Source organism: Haemorhous mexicanus, chromosome 1 (assembly GCF_027477595.1).
Source record: "Haemorhous mexicanus isolate bHaeMex1 chromosome 1, bHaeMex1.pri, whole genome shotgun sequence".
Taxonomy (NCBI): domain Eukaryota; kingdom Metazoa; phylum Chordata; class Aves; order Passeriformes; family Fringillidae; genus Haemorhous; species Haemorhous mexicanus.
In genome coordinates, this window is record NC_082341.1 from 131284779 (window position 1) to 131305714 (window position 20936).

Sequence of the window (20936 nt, forward strand, 5' to 3'; positions counted from 1 at the left end):
AAGCTATTAAATATAGTAGAATATATTTTATATTTAGACTGGCCAAAGGCACTGAGTAAATGCTTTTGCTCATTTAACAGTGAGCACATTCTGTGCTCCAGCAAAGCCCTTTGCATGAAATCACCCATGGGAAATATCCCTGAGCATGGTGAAACTTGGAAAACCTTAGCTTTGAGCAGAGGCATTCTTGAATTACATGCTGCTGGCATATTCACCTCTGTGTGTCCCCTCACAGTCAGCCATTCCTCGCTCTCATGCTGGCTCCTGGAGAAAGCTGGAAATTGGCATGCTGAGGTGAAGGCAGTATTTTGGTTGTTCTAGTTATTTCAAGGTATTGACCAAGTCAGTCATAGCTGGCAGAGCTCAAAACTGCTGCCAGTCACTTTTCCATGCATCATTCTTCTGTACACGCTTTGTGTGCTCTGGGTATAGCCATGGCTCTGAGCCATTTTCCAGACTCTGCTTATTCCTGCTTTCCATTCTCAAAAAAGAAAGTCTCTATGACTTAAGGTAAGGTATTTTTAAGTGAGATTAAGAATGATTAAGCACGATTATGCTTTTTGCTTGTTTAGCAGAAGCAGATGCAGCATGTGAACTGCACATCCAACACATGGTGTTCCACAGGTACAGCATGGAATTTGACTGAAGCCTCTGTTTCAACCTTTCATTTAGGTAACACATGTACAAACCCCTCTTTTGGATGAAGAGCACCTTATGTGTTAGATATCCAACAGGTCCACCATGTTTGACTTATTTTGATAATCTTTTGAATATGCTGTTATCATCAGGTGCCCAACTGTGATTCTGTGACTAGGTGCCAGTTTTGGGCAAGACCATTTCTGCAATTACTGAAATCTTGGACTTCTTCATGAATGGTATAGATTGATCTTGTTATGCTCTTGCCTTTGCTATTTCAGATGGCTGATGGCTTTTACATGTCCAAAGTTTACAAAATAGAAAGAAGAAATCACTGCAATAAAGTTGTGAATGCGCGAGGTAATGCCACTCTTAAATGTTTGAAGCTGTGACCTTTTCTTAATTAAAATGGCATTTCTATGACAGAAGTGCTTATTTCTTGGAAAAAGCAACTTTTTACAATTTAGATGATAATGAATTTCTGAGACAATATCAAAATAAAAGAATAAAGGTAGATTTTAAGGAATGCAAAAATACAGTTATTCTGATTATCTCTTAAGGCAGGTAATGCTACTACATTTGCTTTTTGCTCTACCTTTGATGAGGAAAGCAACAGGAAAAGAAAGCAGTCGGTGAGACACTGTGGGATGACTCAGCACCTGGGGCTGACTCCAAGTACCTACATTTGTCACTTGTGTGTAAGTTGCTGCCTGGAAGGCACAACATGCAGAAGCTGACAAAAAGATGCTCCTCTGGGTGCAACAGGACCAGCTCACTGGAAAGCCAAAATATGAAGATTTTCACTGTTGGATGGGACTCTTTAATAAAGTAGAATGGAAAAAATCTCACAAAGAGCAATGAATTCAAATACTAGGGGAAGAACTGACTTGCTTCTTTTTCTATGCAGTACAAATCATGTTCTTCACCTCCACAAAGGGCTCCAATAAGCATTCTTTGTGTGCATGAAGTTGATTAGAAGTCTCTCTGAGACTTCCATGAACAAGTCCACTAAAGCTGTCTGCTTATACAGACAGAAAATGAGCTGCTTCAATTAGAATTTTATGAGCTCACAAGTGTTTCTCTCTAGACAGATAAGGTACAAACCAATTCAAAAGGATTAATGTCTAAGCTTTCTGAATTAAAATTACAACAGGTGCCAATTTTGCATGCCTGCCCTTCCAACAAATGTGACATTATTCATTTGATTGAAGACAGAGTAAAAAAAAAAGTTTTTTTTTTTTGTCCTAAAGTTCTCTTTTGAAATCAAAAACAGTATTCTTCCATACCATTGTACCCAAGTCACCTTCTCATATTTTCTTAATTGAATTCTGCCTAAAGGAGATATGAGGAACTACATGTTTTGAAGGACACTTTGATGATGAACACATCTCTGTTCCTTTAAAGATAATAAAAGCATGCCTCTTACAATATTTTGTAAGTTGCTAAGGTTCATTGAGTTTCAATTTGATGTATCTTCTCTAAAAATACTATGTACATCACTACAGAAATTTTCTCAAATGCAGATTCCTAAGTGAGACATCTTGTCCTACCTTTGTCTCAAAGGACTAAGGATATTTACTTATGATTATACTCAGAGCAAAAAGTATTTACTAAACAAATTTAATAAAGCAATTTTAGTTATGCTAAACAGAGTCCATATTTAGATATTTATTAGCTCAGCTACAAAGCATAACTAGAAGGGGAATCTCTATCTCCCATCTGGTTTTGGGACATCAAATAGGACCAAGTTAGTCCTAAGCTCTGTATATTGCAGCTTCTCAACCATTTTTTTTTTTTTTTTGTACCTCATCAACACAAAGGGTGGAACCTCTCAAAGCTGCAGGTTTATTTCCACGCTGCATTACTGTCCTGATAGGTACAAGGAGCATTTGAACAAGTTCACTTCACCTGTGTTGGAAATCTCTATGGTTTGTGATGCTTCTTGACTGGCTCCTAGATATTTATCTTGGAATAGTATTTAGTTTGAGTTATGTAGTTTGAGTTTTTAGCTCAAGGTAGACAGAGTTGCAGCAGTGTTAGCAGGGACTGACAAAGCTATGGGAGATCCCAGTGATCTGGCATTTGAGAGAAAAGCTCTGAGTGTCCAAAATAGATGTGTGGACAAAGCCAACCAAGACAACCATACTGTCGCTAACTCCCCATCTTTTAAAAACCAAATGCTTTCCTTACTAAAATACCCATTGCTAAGTTGCCTAACATGAGAAATATATTCGGTGTAAAGCTCTCTGTGTGAAAGAACTGACCGGACAACATAAAACCCAAACTTGAGCCAATGGTCAGCAATGGCCTCCTTTGGGGCTGGCAGAGTGTCCCTTTGCTCAGCGGTTTTGCAGGCTGTGAGACATCCTTCCAGGCAGACATAGGGCCTTTCTGAGCTGTTGCATGGGAGGATTTGTGAAAGCAGGGAAGCGGCAGTGGGGGAGCCTGCCCGCCCTGGGAGCTCGTCCAGAAACACCGGGGGTGCTTCACGCCCGCGGCGCTGCCCGCGGAGGAGAGAACCGAGCTCCCTCCGTCTGCTCCCGGCGCTGGAGCAGCCGCTGGGCGCTCCGGGCAGCCTCTCCGCACCGGAGCCGGGACGCACGGCCCCGGGGGCTGCGGGGCGCTCCCGCCGGCCCGCCCGCCCCGCCGCACCCCGTGTCCTGAGCGGGACGGGCATGGAGGGAGCCGCGGGGTCCCGCCGGCATCCCCCTGCCTCCTCCGGGGGAGAACGCGGCTCTGCCCCGCGGCCGCCCCCAGCCCTGCCCTGCCCAGCCCTGCGGGGAGGACGCGAAGCCGCGGCGCTCTATAAAAACCCCCCGGGCCGGCAGGGAGGGGACCACCGCAGCGGGACGGGGCGCGGGCAGCGGCACCATGGCCCAGTCCGTGTGGGGCTACGACAGCGACAACGGTGAGCGGGCTCGGGGCCACCGCGGGGCCGGCACCAGCCCGGCTGAGCAGGGGCGACGTGTCTTTGTCTTTGTCCCTCAGGACCCGAGCGCTGGCACGAAAACTACCCCCTGGCCAAGGGCGACAAGCAGTCGCCCATTGAGATCAACAGCAAGGACGTGCAGCACGACTCCTCTCTCGCCTCCTGGCACGCCAGCTATGACCCCGGGGCAGCGAAAACCATCCTGAACAACGGGCGCACCTGCCGCGTCGTCTTCGACGACACTTTTGATCGATCAGGTCGGTTTGTATTTTTTGAGGGTTGTTAGGAATCGAGGTTGGCAAAGCGCAGGGTATTGAAAAGCATCCTTTAGTATCCAGCCTGTGCAGGCCAGCAGAGAAAAGTCACTTGAGAACGCAAAAAAGGTGCTCCAGGAGTTTATTCTGGTGGATCTGAAGCGGGACAGAAAGGCTGTTAGCTGCAGGGGAACCCCTGAAATACAGACTCAGCTGGATGGTAGACTTCTCCCTATGTCACCTTCTTCAAGACAGACACCACATCTTCAGGGTTTGTGTAAGGGACAAGAGTGGTAACCAGAGGGGTTTAGAATGCTCTGACGCACTTTGTAAACCAAAAACTTGTACATACATTTCTGCTGACTGTGATCTTGATTTCTTCTGCATGGTAATTCTTCAGGTACTTCAAAGCCTGAAAAAGTTATGAAAATAGCATTTATGTAAATAGCATTTTATAGTTTCTGGAAAACTATGAAATGGCTTTGTTATTTAATTAAGAGCAAGCAGTCTCATAGCTCTAAATTAAATTGTTCAAAACTTGATTGCAGAGCTCTACCTGTATCACTCTGGATGCAGAAAGGCAACAACTATCAAGATAAATAATAAATTCACAATATCATATAATGCATAGACATCTCAAAAGCATGAAATATTGATTGGTCCTTTATCAAGAAGGAAAGCAATCTAATTAAAGGAAAACAGCTACTTTCCTTTGTATTTCTGTGCATCTGTTTTGATGGCACTTGTATTGAGATTTTGTTTGTAGTCAGCTATATCACTAATGAAATATATCCACAGTACATTGAAAGATCACTTTCCTGCTTATCTTGATGAGCCCCTTGTTTCCTGGATTTCTTTATTTATCATTACAGCTACTTGTTATTGTTCCACGTCTCTCAGACGGATTCTCAACTATTTAGAATGAGGACTCCCTAAGTTGTGTATTTTTATGGTCCTTTAGTATTCCTTAGCACAGTTTCTACACAGTGGTCTCATAAATTGCACTTTTATTACCATAGAAACACAGAATGGTTGAGATTGGAAGTGACCTTAATGATCATCTAGTTCCAACCATACCCTCATCACCACCTTCCACTAGACCAGGTTCCTAAAGATGCATCCAGCCTGGCCTTGAACATTTCCAGGGATGGAGCATCCACAGCTTCTTCATGCAACCTGTTCCAGTACATCATCAAACTCACAGTAAAAAATTTCTTCCTAATATCCAATGTAACGGCGCTCCCTTTCAGTTTGAAGACATTCTTCCTTGTCCTGTCACTACCTGCCCTTGTAATAAGTTCTGTTTAAAAGCCAGAATGCTCTTCCAAAAGCTCTGCATAAAATGAATGCCATGACTGAAAGCATGGGAAGGAAATTGGTAATGAACATTTTCACGTGATGGTTCTGTTCTATCTTCTTTACAGCTTCCTAAAGGCTGAAATGTTTTAGGCTGCTCAAGAAGTCGTCTGCCTCCAATTTGGCCAAACCCAATGCAGCCCTTGGTGCAGCGCTTCCCCTAAATCACCTTCCTTACATTTCCTCCCTGTCTCTCTCCCTTCCCAATCACCTCTGTTTTTTCTGGGTGTGCAGTCACTCCTGGCTGCCCTTACTTTCTGCAGGTTGCTGGGCAGTAATTTAGGACTCCATTGTTTCATAGGCACATGTCTAATCAGAATCAAATACAATGCCTGACAGTTCTGAAAGACCACAAGGAAGAATATTGTAGGCATTTTATTGCCTTCATTTGTTGGCTTCTGCAGTGCTGAGATGAGGATAAGTAATAGTCACAGATTCCATTTTAATTGGAAAAAGAAATATAGTTGAAAATATTTTTTTTTTCCAAACACATGGGAAAATTTGAATGTTAAAACAATTTGGTTTTATGCTAGAGAGACTTGTATGCTGTTATGAACTGCTGTTTTCAAGTGCTTCACAGTATTTTAGCTCTGGAAAGGGACACCTCTAAGAAATGAGTGGTAAATGAGTTTCCAAGTCTGATACTGATTCAGCTTTTAAATGTAGGTAGATCAAATAAATTCAACTCCTACCACCCATTGATTCCAGTATAAAATGGCAACCAAATCCTTTTGAGGAGCTGGGCCTCAGATTCTATGCCTTTTTTGTCCTATATTTAAAGGTGAAATAATAATAATAATAATAAAAATATTTTTCCACTGAAGGCTTCTACAGAAGTTTTCCTCAATATTACTCAAAACTATACTGAGTTACGATTATTTATATATGAACAAACTAAAGTAAGAGGAACTACATGCCTAAGTCTCAACAGTGCTTTTTTTCCGGCCCTCCCTTGATGGTTGTGACACCTACCAACTATAAAGAGAAACTGCAAAGTTAAACCTCTTGCTCTGTGTAGGTATTCCAACTTATAGGATATCAAGAATTCATTTGAGACCATTGGGCAAAAGAGGATTTCAATGTTAACTTTGAACTTCAAAGCTATTGGTAGAAGTTCAAACTTGGATGCTATTTAAACAAGGCCTTCTGGCACTGCAGTTGTGAACTACATTATCAGCTTTCTGTGTAAGGAAACACGACTCATTCCAACCTTAGGTAATGAATGAAAAATACATTTGGGAGCTTATCCTCTAAGCAGTCCCTGCTCAAAAGAATCTCCAGGCTGAAAGAGCAGGTGTGATGTTTTGAAAGTCAGAGTTGATGTCAACTGTCAGACTGATGCATGGTCAGCATTATTTGGCTAAGCCCAGCAGAAGTAACAGCTTCTTAGTTTCCCTTGTTGGTGGCTCAAGAACAATTTTCTAACTCACTTGACCTCAACTTGTCTTCCCTCATTTCCAAGAAATAGATAATTTAAAAAATTTTAATATTTTTTAGAAGCAGCCATCTGTAACCATTGTTTAGTTGTCTTGATGCCTTGTGAAGGCTGACCTGGAACAGAGACTAGGTGGAACTAAAGAATAAAGTAGGTATTTATTAGAAGGCTTTAATGGGTGCACCTTGGGCAGCACAAGGTGATCTGTCAAAGGTATGCCAATCATGGAGGTACTTTTTGAAGTACCTTTTGGTGGATTTAACAGCCCTAACGCCAATCTTTTTTAAAAGACCCTTTCTTGACAAGAATCACCTGTGAACGCCCCCCTTCTCTCTCCATACCAGGAACTGTAGCGCGACACTTGCCAGCAGAAGAGGAAAGGTTGGGCAGCTGGGGTTTGCCTCTGTGTTTGACCCACAGCAGCCTCCACAATTTTCCCATCAAACAGAACTCCCGACAGCACAATTTAGCCGCAGCCACGTAAAGTGGCGAGCGTTGCGGGCGCCTGGCGGTGGGCTGGCTGCAGGAGGGGTCCCGCGGCGTGTCCCCGCGGGGTGCTGGCGGTGGCGGTGGCTAATGCCGTGTCCCCGCGGGGTGGTGGCGGTGGCTAATGCCGTGTCCCAGCGGGGTGGTGGCGGGGGCTGACACCGTGTCCCCGCAGTGCTGAGAGGGGGCCCGCTGAGCGGAGCCTACCGCCTGCGCCAGCTGCACCTGCACTGGGGCTCCTGCGACCAGCACGGCTCCGAGCACGTCATCGACGGCGTCAAGTACGCGGCAGAGGTAGGACGGGCTTTTAACAGCGGCGTTCCGTGCTGGAATTTGACTGATTTCGCATCTGAACACATTAACCATTCATTCTCCCTCTTGGAAGTATTTAGTTACTGATTTTTCTCCGCCTGTGAAACTTGTTTAACATGCAGTGGGATAAAGTCGCATCTGCCAACAAATGCATCTCTGCACGGATCTACTAACACGGATTTCTTCACGCCAGAGTTTTTTGCTGGTATCCTAGAATGTTTCAAAAATATTTGCCATAAAGCAGTCTGTTATTTCCAAACAGGAAAAGCTGCTGAAGTTTTTTTTTTTTTTGCTTTTAGTAATTTCTCGTATAGCTTGAGTTACGAAGTTAGTTTAAAAAGAATAGAGAAACTCACTAAAAGCACATTTGATAAGCTGACATTCAAAGTTAGATCCGTCTTAAAACTGATTCAGAGTATGTTTTAGTTTCTGGACATCTTAGCTGGGTTTATTTTCAGGAACCACAGAAAATATAATGTTTGGGTTTTGTTTGTTTGTGTGTTTTTGGAGGTTTTGGGGGTTTTTAATAATTTTTTTTTTTTTGTTAGTTTTGGTTTTGTTTTGGTTTGGGGTTTTTTTGTTTGTTTTCTTTTTTTTTTTTTTTTTTTTTTTCATATGTAAACCACCACAGGGCTGTTGTCCTAGTTTGTTAAAATTCATGAATGCTTTAGACCCCAAAGACTTTTTCAGGTCCTAAATGTGAATGAATTACCTATTGATGGTAGAGAATTGCTAGCAAAGGCTGCCTCCTTCCTCCACCTTATTTGAGAATAGATACCTATGCCCACAAAAATCCTGCAGTACTGTTTTCCTGTCTTCCACCGACACTCTCAAGGCCCAGAGCTTGGAGGAGCTTTGCCCACCTCTCACAGGACAAAACTGAGGCAGATATTTTCAGGGTCAATGTGCACAGACATTGCAGAGAGGACTGCGGGTGATGGTTAAGGATTTTTTATTCCCATTCCTTAACCACAGCTAATCTTTCCTGATATTCTGCTTTTTGTGGTCAACTAAAGAGAAAAAATTAGCTTCCTCAAACTATTTCTTGGCTAGTTCAAGCACAGACTTTTTATGTTACTTTTGTTAGCAGTACTCAGTGATGAGAACTGAAGAAAGCCTGGAACATATGTACTTTAGCTATATTGCAACCAAAGATATATGGTTGTTCCAGCTTTATCTTTAGCATTAAAATCCTTATCCTCAAGAGAAAAGAAACAGAGAACAACAGATTAATTCATATTCAAGACAAATTTTTTTGTTGTTATTTTAGATAAACTTTTAAAAAAGACTTTATTTTCTCCCTGTATGGCTGTGTTCCAATGCTCCTTAATCTGCGACTGCACACTGCTGGTTGCAGTATTTGTAGCTATATGCATGAGCTAGAGATTTTCTAGACAAGAATTTTTTTGAAATACTTTTTGAAAATATTTTTCAAATATGTTTCTAATTTTTTGAAAAATTTGAAATTTATCCTGAAAATACAGCATTATTGAAAGTAGATATGAGAAAAAATGTCAGATTATATCCCATAGTAGATATGAGAAAGAAATGCCAGATTATATTCCCACTCCCTTCCAGCAGAATGTATTGAGAGTGGTAAGAGGTACAAACCAAAAATGTATGCATTACATACAAACCCAGTGTAAATCCCTGAGCTGACATCTGCCTAACCTGAAGATCTAAAAATGTACTTGAGATGAAGTGCATGTCAGTAGGTGTTTTATGCACTGCATGTGTGCATGTCATGTGCTTGGTTTAAACTATTTATAGTTGCATTGCCTGATATTGTGTGGTAAACTCAATTTTCTTTGTTCTGTGCTTCAATTAGATGCAAAGCAATGCTTTATGGAAAGCATGAGCATATAAAAGCATGGGAACAGCAGTAAGAAATACTTACATAGAGTTTTCCTTTTCATGTCCATTCCTTTACTTACTGTGTACCAGAATATTTCCTTAATTTAATTTAAAGTGAAGATTGTGCTGTTGACAATTTTTTGTATTTAAAACTGAGGTTTAGTTGATTTTTAGTTAATTGATTTTTAATTATGATTTTAGTTACATATGGTGCACTGGAATCCAAAGCATGGTAATTTTGCTGGAGCTTTAAAACAACCTGATGGTGTAGCTGTTGTGGGAATTTTTCTGAAAGTAAGTAGCAAATATTCAGTCTTTGTAATTTTTTTGTATTTTTTCTCTTTCTCTAGTGCCAGGGGAAAAGGTACCATTGTTTTTTCCTGCACTGCAGCCCTTTCCTGTGGTGTGCCCTGGGTCTGCATAGGCTCAGTGTTTCCTCTCATCTTTTGTGTCTTTTGTCTGCTAGCAGGTGTTGGATCTGCCTGTCAGCAAGGTTATGTTGACTGATTCCCTTCTCTGGTCACTCATTGATTCCCACACAAGCTGGGAATCAAAATGAGTTCAATGCAGCTACTCCAAAAAGAAAAAAAAAAAGATGGTAAAATAAGACCACTCAACATTCTAACCTTGAAATACAGAAAATTTTAAACAAAATAATACTGCACCAGTATTTTCAGATCGATTTTTTTATAAACTCAACAGAACGAAAGTAATCCTTGTACAGATCTACACGTGGTCTAGGACATTGAGAAATGCTAACGGGCACACAGCCTAATGGTGATAAAGTACAGAAACTTCAGTCCTTTTAGCAGCAGGTGGGCATTTCAGCTTGAACACACCATCAGGGAATAGGTGTCCTTTTATTGTTTTATCACTAGTAAGTGGCATTTGTAAAAGCAAGAGCAAGTGGATGTAATTAATTTTGCTACAATGTCCCTGGACAGACTAGATGCAGTGTCATTTTAATTCTATTACACTATGAGCCAACCTGACCTTTTCTCTTGTGGTTAGTTGAAATTGAAGGTCAGCACCTGTCCAGATTCTCCCCTATGACTATGTCCTTCAGTTATTCTTCTTTTGTCATTCCTTTTGGTCTATCTTAAGTTAAAGTTTTATGCTGTCAAAAACAACTTACAAAGCACACCACTATATTCCTATTAACCATGCTAAGGTCAGCTAAAAGGTCTAGAAATGTAAGAAGTATCAATGTCTTCTCTGGCCCTCTTTCCCTGTTTCCTTCTTGCTCTTTGATGAAGGAGCTGTTGTTTTTCTCTGAACTTGTCATGTTCCCTTACTGGGTTTTGGGATACTGCTAAAACAGGATTGAATTATCTTCTGAGAAATTGAAGTTAATCTATTTTGGAACAAGACATGGCAATAACTGTACATCTTACACATACTGCCTTCAGTCTTATGCGATGTCAAAGCTTTTGGAAGTGCTAAATGTCATGGACACAAGCAATAAAGCTACCCCCATAGCTGGAGGTCATCTAGACATGAATTTGTCACCTGTCTTACATCAGGTCTGACCTGACTGTGTGTGTGATGCAGAAGGAAGTGTCTGCAGGAACTACAGCCCTTCAGGCCCTCAAGATTTTGCCAAGTGCTCAGACATCCTACAGTGGCTGTGGGTTGCTTTTGAAGCAGGAGCCAAGGGCTAAGGCCTGGGTAGTGCCACTGAGTGTGCAGTCCATTCCTCAGACAGGCGTGATGCCTTGTAGGGTCCTTCAATGCATGTTCAAATTGCAAAGCCAGCTACTGGAGTCTGCTTTTTTGGATGTTCTCTGAACACACATAATTTGGATGTTCTCTGAACACACACAGATTCTCTGAGACTGCTGTTGCCTAATGTGACAGATGGGATTTGCTGAATTTATTTCAAATACTGTGGAACATGATGAAAAAGATACGGTATGAAAAACCTACAGTATTTGTGCTTTGTGTTACAGGTTGGGCAAACTCCCAAACCAGAGATGAAGAGAATTCTTGAAGAAATTGAAAACATTAAGACCAAGGTATCAAAACAATTTTTTGTGTTATAATGTAGCAGGAAAGCCACAGAAGCAGAAATCAGTAGTTCAGAATCATATTTTGGCATAATTTTGATGCCAAACTGTAGCACCAGAGATGATACAGTGGACTGTGGAGCAGGATACTTTCTTTTGTTCCTCACTTCTGCAAGTATTCTTGTTGAGGACGATATTTTATCAATCCTTGCATACACAATTGATAGTCTTATTGGTCCTGCTCTGTAAAAAATATGCCAGTGGGCCAATACCAAGAAGAAATTAAAAACATTTTGAATTTGACAACAACAGTGGCCAAAAAAAAAAGTGCGTACAGAAGAATCAGATATTTAGATAGACTAAAATGAGAATAAACTAGTAGCAATTATGGAGCAGGCTCTAAGTCAGTGTAAGGGAGATTAAAAATGTTATTAGTTTTAATAAGGAACTGTATCTATAAAAGGAACTACATGGTGCAGTTTCTGTACCAGTCCTATGTTCTCTCTTCCTATGATACTAGCACAAATAGCATTGCAAATATTTTCTAAACTGTTTTTCAGGTAAATTAATGCTCTAAGGCACCAACCCATATCTATTGCATAGATACAGCTGCTGAAGGGAGTTATTTGCAGAGAACTGCAATATTGCATCTATTGTCATTTAGCATTGTCATTTACAATAAACTTAATATCTAGGTATACATTAGCAATTTTACCTCATGATGAACCTTGTGATTGTAATAATGCTAAAAATTGTTGGTTTTGTTTGTTTTTTTTTTTTAATTTCACCTTGAACATGCCACCAGATCACCAAATTTGTAGGCATTTTCTTACAAATTAGCCAGGATTCCTTGCATTTAATGTATGCATGTGTGTACTGCTACTAATGTGCAGGTCTGAGCCTGACAGCTCTTCTCTCCTTTGTAAGAGTCACATCAATTTTATGTGTTCAACTCAGTTTTCAAATGCAATTAAGTTGTTTCTACTGAGGCAACTGAAATTTTTTTTTTCACCCTATCCATGCCCCTGCCTCGATGTGTCAATGGTATCTCTTTTTATGGCTTTCTCTCATAATGACTATATCATTTTTTTTGGTCATTTACATGTAGCAGTTCTGGAAAAAGCAAAGGGTGAAGTAAAATAGAGAAAGATAAGTGCATATGCAAAGAACCATATGCTGTATTTTATCTCTTATTTCTTTTCTGTCCTCACAGACATTTTCCCAGGATTACTTATTTTTCAGAAGGAATAATGGGTGGTATAGCTGGTGTATTTATCACACATGCAGTTTCAATTGTTCTGATGCATTACAGGCAGAGGAGTTGGTCACTGTACTGTATTTAGGGAAAAAGCCCAATTTTGTGAATTTATTTGCAAATTCATAGTGAATTTACAGCATAATCTTTTCAGGAAGATACAATTGGAGTCACTCTTTCTACTCTTAATTTGTGCAATGATGCATGGAAACAATTTCAGCTTCTACCACTCACTTTGTTCTAATCTAGAGAAGATTCTCCATGATAGAAGAAGGAAATAGGAATAATATATCTTCCTTCCCAGAACTGTATCCAAAATATCAATAGAGAAGTGAACTGCATTTCCTTGGTTAGTTTTTGGTGCCCAGAGGGAACAAGGAATACTCAGCACAGTCCTGTGGAGTTACTGTCCTTTTGGTGGCAGACTTAGCAGGAAATGTCTGATGTCTGCTTTCTCCCTTGTCTGGTGGTAATCACCTCGAATTGTAAGATATTTAGGGCCCAGTACTCTTACAGAAAACATTTTAATTTTTTTATTAAGTGTAATAGTGCCAACAAAAAGACTGAGAGTGTCACCATGAATAGATAATTCGAGCAAAATCTTGGGAGGAGAGAGGTGCAGATTTACATTCCTCCAGACAGAAGAGAAGACTGTAATGAATCTTGGATAAATGCCTGGCCACTATCCTGTTGGATAAAAAGGGTAACAGTACCAGCAGTGCCACAGGCTAACTTTTATCCCAATGGCCCAAAATAGAACACAATTTTGATAATTCCAGAATAGAAAAATGTAAAACCGAGTTTGCTTTGATCCCACACAATTCAGTTTGTAACTTCTTTTAATTTACGTAATCAAAATGTCAGTTATTATTAATTTCTGGGAAAGTGCTTGACAGGAAGAAAAGGAGATTGATTTCTTGCATGAATCTTGGTATTTAATTGCTTCCTTTATAATAACATAGATACTGATGACTTTTAAGATGCAGATTTCTAGAGTTACTGCAGAGAAATTTTTTGTTTCCCTAAGGGGAAGGAGGCTCCTTTTCTGCACTTTGATCCTTCAATTCTTTTCCCCAAATCTCGTGACTACTGGACCTACCACGGTTCGTTCACCACACCCCCCTGTGAGGAGTGCATCACTTGGATTCTCCTGCGGGAGCCAATTGAAGTCAGCTCTGACCAGGTAAACTCCAGCCAGTTCTGCTGCTCCTTTTCCAGTTCTCAGCAGTGTCTCAGCATGCCAGGGTGATGATTTGCAAGCCCTGTGCTACCTTGCATTTTTCGGTAGGGAAAACTTTAGCTGTGGACATTGAGAATGTGCCTGCAGAATGGACTGTGGAAATGGGCTGTGAAACTGACCCTGAGAATCAGGTGCTCTTGCAGGACACTTCCTGGAACAAGTGGTGTTCTTGGGATCCAGAAAACCTGCTAAGGCAGACGTGCCCCTCAGCCACAAAATTCAGCCATCACAGAAGTCTCATTCTACAAGCTTTACAATTAAGTGGAAAGTGAGACTAATGTTTTGCTAGTTTCCTGGTTTAAGAAATTGCTGGTCCAGACCTTGACTTCTTAAAAGCTGTCAGTGAGCAAGATCAAACAACCTTCAACCTACAAACTTGAACATTCATACAAATTAATGTACCACTTGCATTCACATAACTCAAACGTGCATTTACAGAAATTAAAAAAAAAGCCTGTCTGGATAAGGTGACATTTTTAGTTCTTGTGTCAAAAATTTTGGTCATTTATACCACTTTCTGCTTCTGCAACACAAGTCAGAGTATATCCTTTCTACTGAAATGGCTGTTTTCAAAATAGATTTATTTTGCATTTGGATGAAAGGGTAACAATTAACAACAATTATCAACACTGAAATTAGGTTAATTTGAATAACAGCAGCTGAGTGCTGAATTCACGATTCAACTTAATAATCCATTAGGCGTATCTCTGTCTTACAGATCAAAATACAAACTTCTGCACCAGCTTTTTCTGTCACTGCCTTGCACTGATGTAGGTCTGGATCCTCCTTCACAGATAGCTGCATTTTCACAAGGTATTTGCCTGCTTTCCAGCTCCAGCTGGGAGGAGGCCCTATTCTTTTTCAACACTGTGGGTGTGAATCAGAGATAAAAACAAAAGAAGCCCAGGCAAGGGTCAGATGATGAACTGTTCTGTGGATTAAAAGTGTGTGAAGATCCACAGAAACAGTGCAAGCTCCTGGGCTGCAGCAATCTTTATCAGTAATCTCAGCATTTTTAGCAACACTCATTGTCATTGTGTGCTTGTCACTACATAAGAAAATTTCTTTTTCACCTCAGAGTTTGTTCTAGGCAGTAAGGTCCACAGTGCTTCCACATGGAGACTTGAATTTTTCTTCCTTGCAGATGGCAAAGCTCCGCAGCCTTTCCAAGAATGCTGAGAATGAACCTGCAAGCCCTCTTGTTGACAACTGGCGCCCACCGCAGCCCCTGAAGGGCAGGATAGTGAGAGCCTCATTCAAGTAACATCTCAAGTCTCACTCTGCTGAACCTGAGTGAGAAAATCCCTACATCACAAAAGTGCAGTTAGTTTTTTGCTGTCTACTGCTTTTCCTCTGGATCCAAATCTATGTTTCTCAGTTTGAAATTCTGAGTGGTACATCTGTTTTTAAAAGCAGAAGAATACTGTATGCAAATACTAAGCATAATAAGCAAATGTGAGAAGCAATGATTCTTGACCAAAAATGCCTCAGCATTTATGGTCACTTCTCTGCCTTGTAGTCTTGTAAGAAAAATAGGCTCAGTTTCAATATTTAAAATTAACTTCAAAGGCAATATAGCAAGGCAAAAAAATGAACCAGCAGTTCAGGAAAGCAGAAGTAATGATAGATGAACAGGAGGGAAATGCCTGTCTCTACACTGTGATCTTGCTCAGATACCCCACCCTCAGAGGAGACATCCAAAGAATAAGTACCCTTTTAACAACCCAGGTTTTCCCTTCCCTGTCTTGTTCATAGTTTTTTATCCAAGACAAGATTAGTGGTCTGAGGGTAAAATCAGGCATATTCAGTTTATGTGTGAAGAAGAAAAGAGACTTTGCTGTCATTTCAGCATTTGCTGTCTTCAGCATATCCTGCTCCTGCCATTGTTGATCTTTTCTTCTTTCACTGTTGCTGTTACTTCACTTACCCAGTGTAGAGTCCTGCTGGTATCATATTGCCTTGTACACCAGCTTTAGTATTGCTGGGGGAGAAATGCCTTTCTTCTGCTGCTCTTTGTTATCTCCCAGAATGATGGATTTTTGATGCTCTGCCTGCTTTCTATATTTGACACCTTAATAGTTTTGCCTGCTACGGATTTTGTTGCATATGGAAAGGATCTTTCTGGATGATTCAAAAGTGTCATTTGGGAAAAATCCAGATTAAGTCACCCAAGTGTTTGTTTATTTGACTCTGTAGCTGGAGAATATAAATGGATTCTCTTTGGCTCAGTTCCTTTGTGGGGAGACACATCAGCTTTCAAATATGATCCAAGCAAGGAATCACTGGCAGACAGAAACATCTATATCAACTTTCCCTGTCCTTTATTATGTAAACTTCATCATTTCAGTGTACAAGTACCATCTAGGTTGAACCCACACATAGATCATGTGAATAAAGATCTACATTATATTCAACACCCAGGTGATTATTCAGTATTGGACATAGAGGAGATTGGATGGTCAAAGGTGGTGCATAAATCCCACTGCACAGGCAGCTTCTGGGTTCTCTGTGTTCCTTTAACTCATGGGAGCTGCTGCTGTAGGTAGCACTGGGTGTTCTTCTGGAGATGTTGCCACAAACAAGTTCACAGCAGCATTCATAAGTGATATGTCAAAGTCTGAAAAAAACCCCGACTACAAATGGCTGGAATAGGCATTTCCCAGTTCTCCTTAACTATTTCACTTTCACTTTATTAGAAAAATGGCACTCCTACAGGGAAGTAATGAATGGGCAATACCGGAAAAATCCTGCTGTTATTACCAGCACAATTCAGTGAGAATGCAGAAATTAAACTGAGGGCAGATTTTGATCCTTTTTCTTCATTTAGAATTGTTCTAAGGAATACTAAATTCCCATTGAAAGTTAGTATTTTAGTTTATTAGGATTGCATTTTGCTTAGTATAAAGCAGTTTCTTTTTAAAAACTAAGTTTCTGTGAATAGAAGCTAAAGTATTGATTGAATCCTGTTTACAAATGTTTTGGCACTGGCTTAATTTTATCATAAGATCAGCTTTTGATATTATGAGTGCAGCACTTGCAAGGGTATTGATTTTAGGAGTCCCTTAGATTTTCTTTAAACTCTTGAATCTGTAAATCTTCTCAACACATAAAAATGTTACTACAGAAAGCTCATAAGCAACAATTTTTTTCTACTGTACTACGTCTTATGTGTAAAATGTCTTCTCACATCCATATGCAGTTGATCTTGGTGATGAGAAAATTTTAACACAACTGAGACAAGGGTTTGAGTCATTCAACCTACAAAGCCATTGACTGTGATGTTTTAATCTCTTGTAATTGAAGAAATAAAACAGAATTAGTTGTCTGCACTTGAAATAACTGCTTTTATGTCTTGAGAGAATCAATAAATTGACTTACATAAAACATAAATTGATTGCTGTTTTTATGCTAAGTGATGACTGAAAGTAGCAAAAACTTAGTAGAAAACCTTGCTGTTCCTTTCTTTGATACATTTACTTGTAATACAAGGGGAACAGACATTTTAGTACTTGTTAGCTGTTGGAGTTTAGTACAAGAAGCACATCAATCAGTTAGCTGAAATGCTACATAATTCTGCAAATTTCTGATTAGTTTATACTTTTGAAGCACACAAACTCATAAAAGAATAATTGCCTGTAAATCAGACAATGAGTGCACTTTGCTTGGTTTGCATGTTTCCTCCGCTGCTTTTGAAAGGTACAATGGGCAGAAGTTTATGAACTACTGAAATAGTGGTTTTGGTTCCAACAACCAACATTTGGTTAGTATGCTGGCAAAATGAAAATACAGTCTGAAATTTATGTTGCTTCCTCATGTATCTCCTCTGATTCCATTCTGTCTTTGAACTATTATTACACAAAAGCATCAGCCTCATTGAAAATATGCTTTAAGGTGTTTTTTTTCTTTGAAGAATAAAGTACACACAGTTTTGTTCCATTGCCTCTCTTCCTTTGATGAATAGTGTAGCTCAGCATTGATTACCTTGGTGACAAAATCAGTATATGCAGAATCTAATCTTGCTACCCCATGTATCTTAGAGAGAAAAAAACCCAAAAAACAAACCCAGTAAAAATCCTTATGAATTTAGTGCCTATAATGCATATATTCATTACAGCAGGGCAGCCAGTTGATTCACATTGATTACCGCCTATTAGATTTTGACAAAAACTTGCCCAGTTTTTCCCACCTCATGAGAGAAATTACTAGAAAAATTAAAAGCTTATTCCTGTAGTTTCAAAGCTTTTCTTTACTAACTGAAACAGGTGTCACCATCTTTCAGTCATGTGTAAATTCGTAACCAAACTGTGAATTCCTGGTATGGCACTCTTGTACAACCAGCTATAAACCAGCTAGGATGCTGCATTTTAAAAAATAATATTCATATTCATAATATATTTTCATTTTTGTAGTAGACTACAGAATGAAAAGAACACGTATCTTTTTTTTCTGTATCTCAAAGAAAGATGCTCCTGGATGTCCTTGCTGATGTTTTTCTGCTGAGTAATCAGCATTGAAGAACATTCATATTGTCAGGGAGCTGGACAAAAGAGAACAGTATCTATTTCTTCCTGAGGCATTTTGTCCCATGCCTCAGCAAAGGGAGCAGTTGTATGGTGTGTGTTCCACCTTGTCTGTCTGCCTTTCATGTCAATGAATTTCGGCATTTATCTTTGTCAATACTGGAACACAAAACATGTATTCAGGAATTATTTTATTTCCGAGCCCAAGAATTCAATAGAATATTTTATAAGATTCCTCACTCCCAAGAATTTAACATAACTTTTTATAACATTCCTCACTCACCCAAAAGGTAATGTATAACCAATGATGAATTAGAGAGCAAATCAGACTCAAGTTTTTTTTTATAAACATATTTTTTAAAGCATCTTCTTTTCAGTTTACAGCTGCTGTATATGTTGATTTGCAAAAAAGTGCAATAAAATAAAATTAACATATTCAGGGTTATTTGCGAGGGAGAGACAGAAAAACGTTTGAGTTGTGTGTTCATTAAAACACACAAACAGATTTGAATACAGATGGAGAACTCATGATATTACTCGGAAAATAAACACTAACACAGTATTGCTATTATAGAAAATTTGAACTATATTTGGACCCAGAAGCATAATACTTGAAAGAATGTCCATGAGCTTAAATGAGCAAAATACTTGTAGAATCATAGGCCTGAATTAGACCTTAAAGACCATCTAGTTCCAGCCCCCATGCCATGGGCAGGGACACTTTCCACTAGAATATTACTTGGAAAAAAAATACATAGTAGATGGAAAATTTTCTGTAAAACAGAAGGATGAAGAAGAAAGAAATGCAATTTGTACTGCAGACTGGTGAAGTGAAGATACAAGTCCACAGCCTAAATTAATACCTCACTTTCAATAAAGACTGTGAAGAACATGAGTACAAATAAAGAAGGGTTAATAGGAATATATTAATATATGTGAGAATGAAAATTACCATTAAGTGAGATGGTAAATCAAGCAGGACAGCAGAGCAAACTTCATACAGATGGAGTTGTCTCTGCTTCAGAAAACAAAAAGATTGGCATAATAAACTGCAACCCTTCTGTTGAGCCTTCTATTTCACAAGATCTCCCTGGAGACAGCATCCTGCCTCTCTACAGGAAAATCCAACAGGAAGGTTGGAAGCAATGATGCCATCAGGTATACAAAAGAAAGGTTTCAGTCACTAATTAACCATGCCTGTAGTTAGCACAAGCAGGAAGGCTGACAGAACGTTATCTGCATGGGAATTCTCAAAGTAAGTCTCACTGATTCTGCCACTAATTCTTTAAGTCAGAGGCTGACATTAACTCATGCTTTTGCAGTCCTGTCATGCCATCAGTAAGCAGAATATGCAATAGGTGTTAGGAAAAAAATATGCCTTTGGTAAATTTGAGTAGCACACTGTCACTCTTTGACTGTTACTAATATCTTGCAGAAGATCGGTCTGTCAAAAAACTGTTGAAGAACTTGAAACTCCTTCCTGCAGTTAGACCAGTTTCCATGCTGCACTAGACCAGGAAGCCCATGGACCAGTTGTCTCAGACCTTTAGGGTGGAGAAAATACATCTTTACTAAATTAAGATTTTTAATTCTTCCGATTCCCATTAATTTTCTCTCTTTTTTTTTTTTTTTTTTAACTGACATTCCCACGTTTTATCCTACCTTCACACCACAGACAACACAAACATTCCTGCTGAAAACTGAAGTGAAGGACGCTGCTTCTTGCTTTGCTTGAAATGGTCACTTTCCAGAGCCCACACGGTGGAGCCAGTTCTTCAGCAGTCACCTTCCTGACACTACTTTCAGCTATCAGGAGGCCTGGGCAGTGCAAGTTCTTCTAGTCCTGCACAAGTAACTGAGCATGGAAACAAATGCACTTTATCTAAGTTCTTCTTGAGCTACAGGATCTGGTGTTTAAATAAATATTGATAGTAATGGACTGGTATTCATTTCTATCTAAAAATTTTCTGTATTTTGTCTGCATGTTTATTCATGCAAAGTCTATGTTAGGCAGTGCTTTTGTTTTTTCAGGCTGAGAATAGTCCAGATAATTCCATTCCTAAAGTCCCAGGGAATCCTATCACAAGGTAAGAGGAGTTAGAGGTGAAAATCTCCCCCTGGTATGTACTGAACTGGTTCCTGATTTGAGTAATTATGACCAAGACTGTAGGATACATGACCCTCCATGCTAAGCAATACCCTGGCTGAAGAGAAACTTCAGTCTACATGTCCCTTTTCTCTCTGCATGTCTCAGTCATCCTCCATGGTTATGATCATTTCTACACTGAATTAAAAAACAAAGACATTTCCATTAAGGTTCACTTCTTTCAGAGAACAGTGACTTTTTTTTTCTTAACACTGCAGGCTACCAGTCATTAAGCCCTAATTTAAGAGCTCCTACAATGTTGTGAATTGTCTGTGTAATAAATCTCTGCTGGAGAAAGAGTATAATCATCAAATATTTTTTCTTGTCAGACATCATTGAGAAACAAATGGCAACAGTGTCAGCAGCCTATCTAAATTTACAGCTAAGCAAATGCTACTGACCCTTGAATAAACAGATGAAAGTTGATTTGTTGCCCAATAGTGTGTAAGATCTATAATTAAAACACTGATTTCATTGTCTCTGTTGGGAAAGGTAGGGAATGCAAGT

The 20936-nt window shown here is 39.6% G+C and overlaps 1 protein-coding gene across 1 annotated transcript; it reads left to right on the plus strand.

Moving 5' to 3' along the window:
• Positions 1 to 3427: 3427 nt before the first annotated feature.
• Positions 3428 to 17153, plus strand: LOC132336038 (carbonic anhydrase 3-like). The gene is made up of 7 exons (XM_059863107.1): positions 3428 to 3544; positions 3625 to 3822; positions 7272 to 7390; positions 9464 to 9556; positions 11212 to 11277; positions 13551 to 13706; positions 14908 to 17153. Exons 1-7 carry the CDS (start codon positions 3508 to 3510, stop codon positions 15025 to 15027), a joined length of 789 nt encoding a protein of 262 aa, XP_059719090.1. The 5' UTR covers positions 3428 to 3507; the 3' UTR covers positions 15028 to 17153.
• Positions 17154 to 20936: the final 3783 nt, after the last annotated feature.

Excerpts from the sequence above, each read along its gene's own strand:
- LOC132336038 (XM_059863107.1), top strand. The coding sequence starts at position 3,508 with ATGGCCCAGTCCGTGTGGGGCTACGACAGCGACAACG. Across the intron at positions 7,391-9,463 it reads GCGTCAAGTACGCGGCAGAG|TTACATATGGTGCACTGGAA; the intron begins GTAGGACGGGCT and ends TTATGATTTTAG. Across the intron at positions 13,707-14,907 it reads TTGAAGTCAGCTCTGACCAG|ATGGCAAAGCTCCGCAGCCT; the intron begins GTAAACTCCAGC and ends TCTTCCTTGCAG.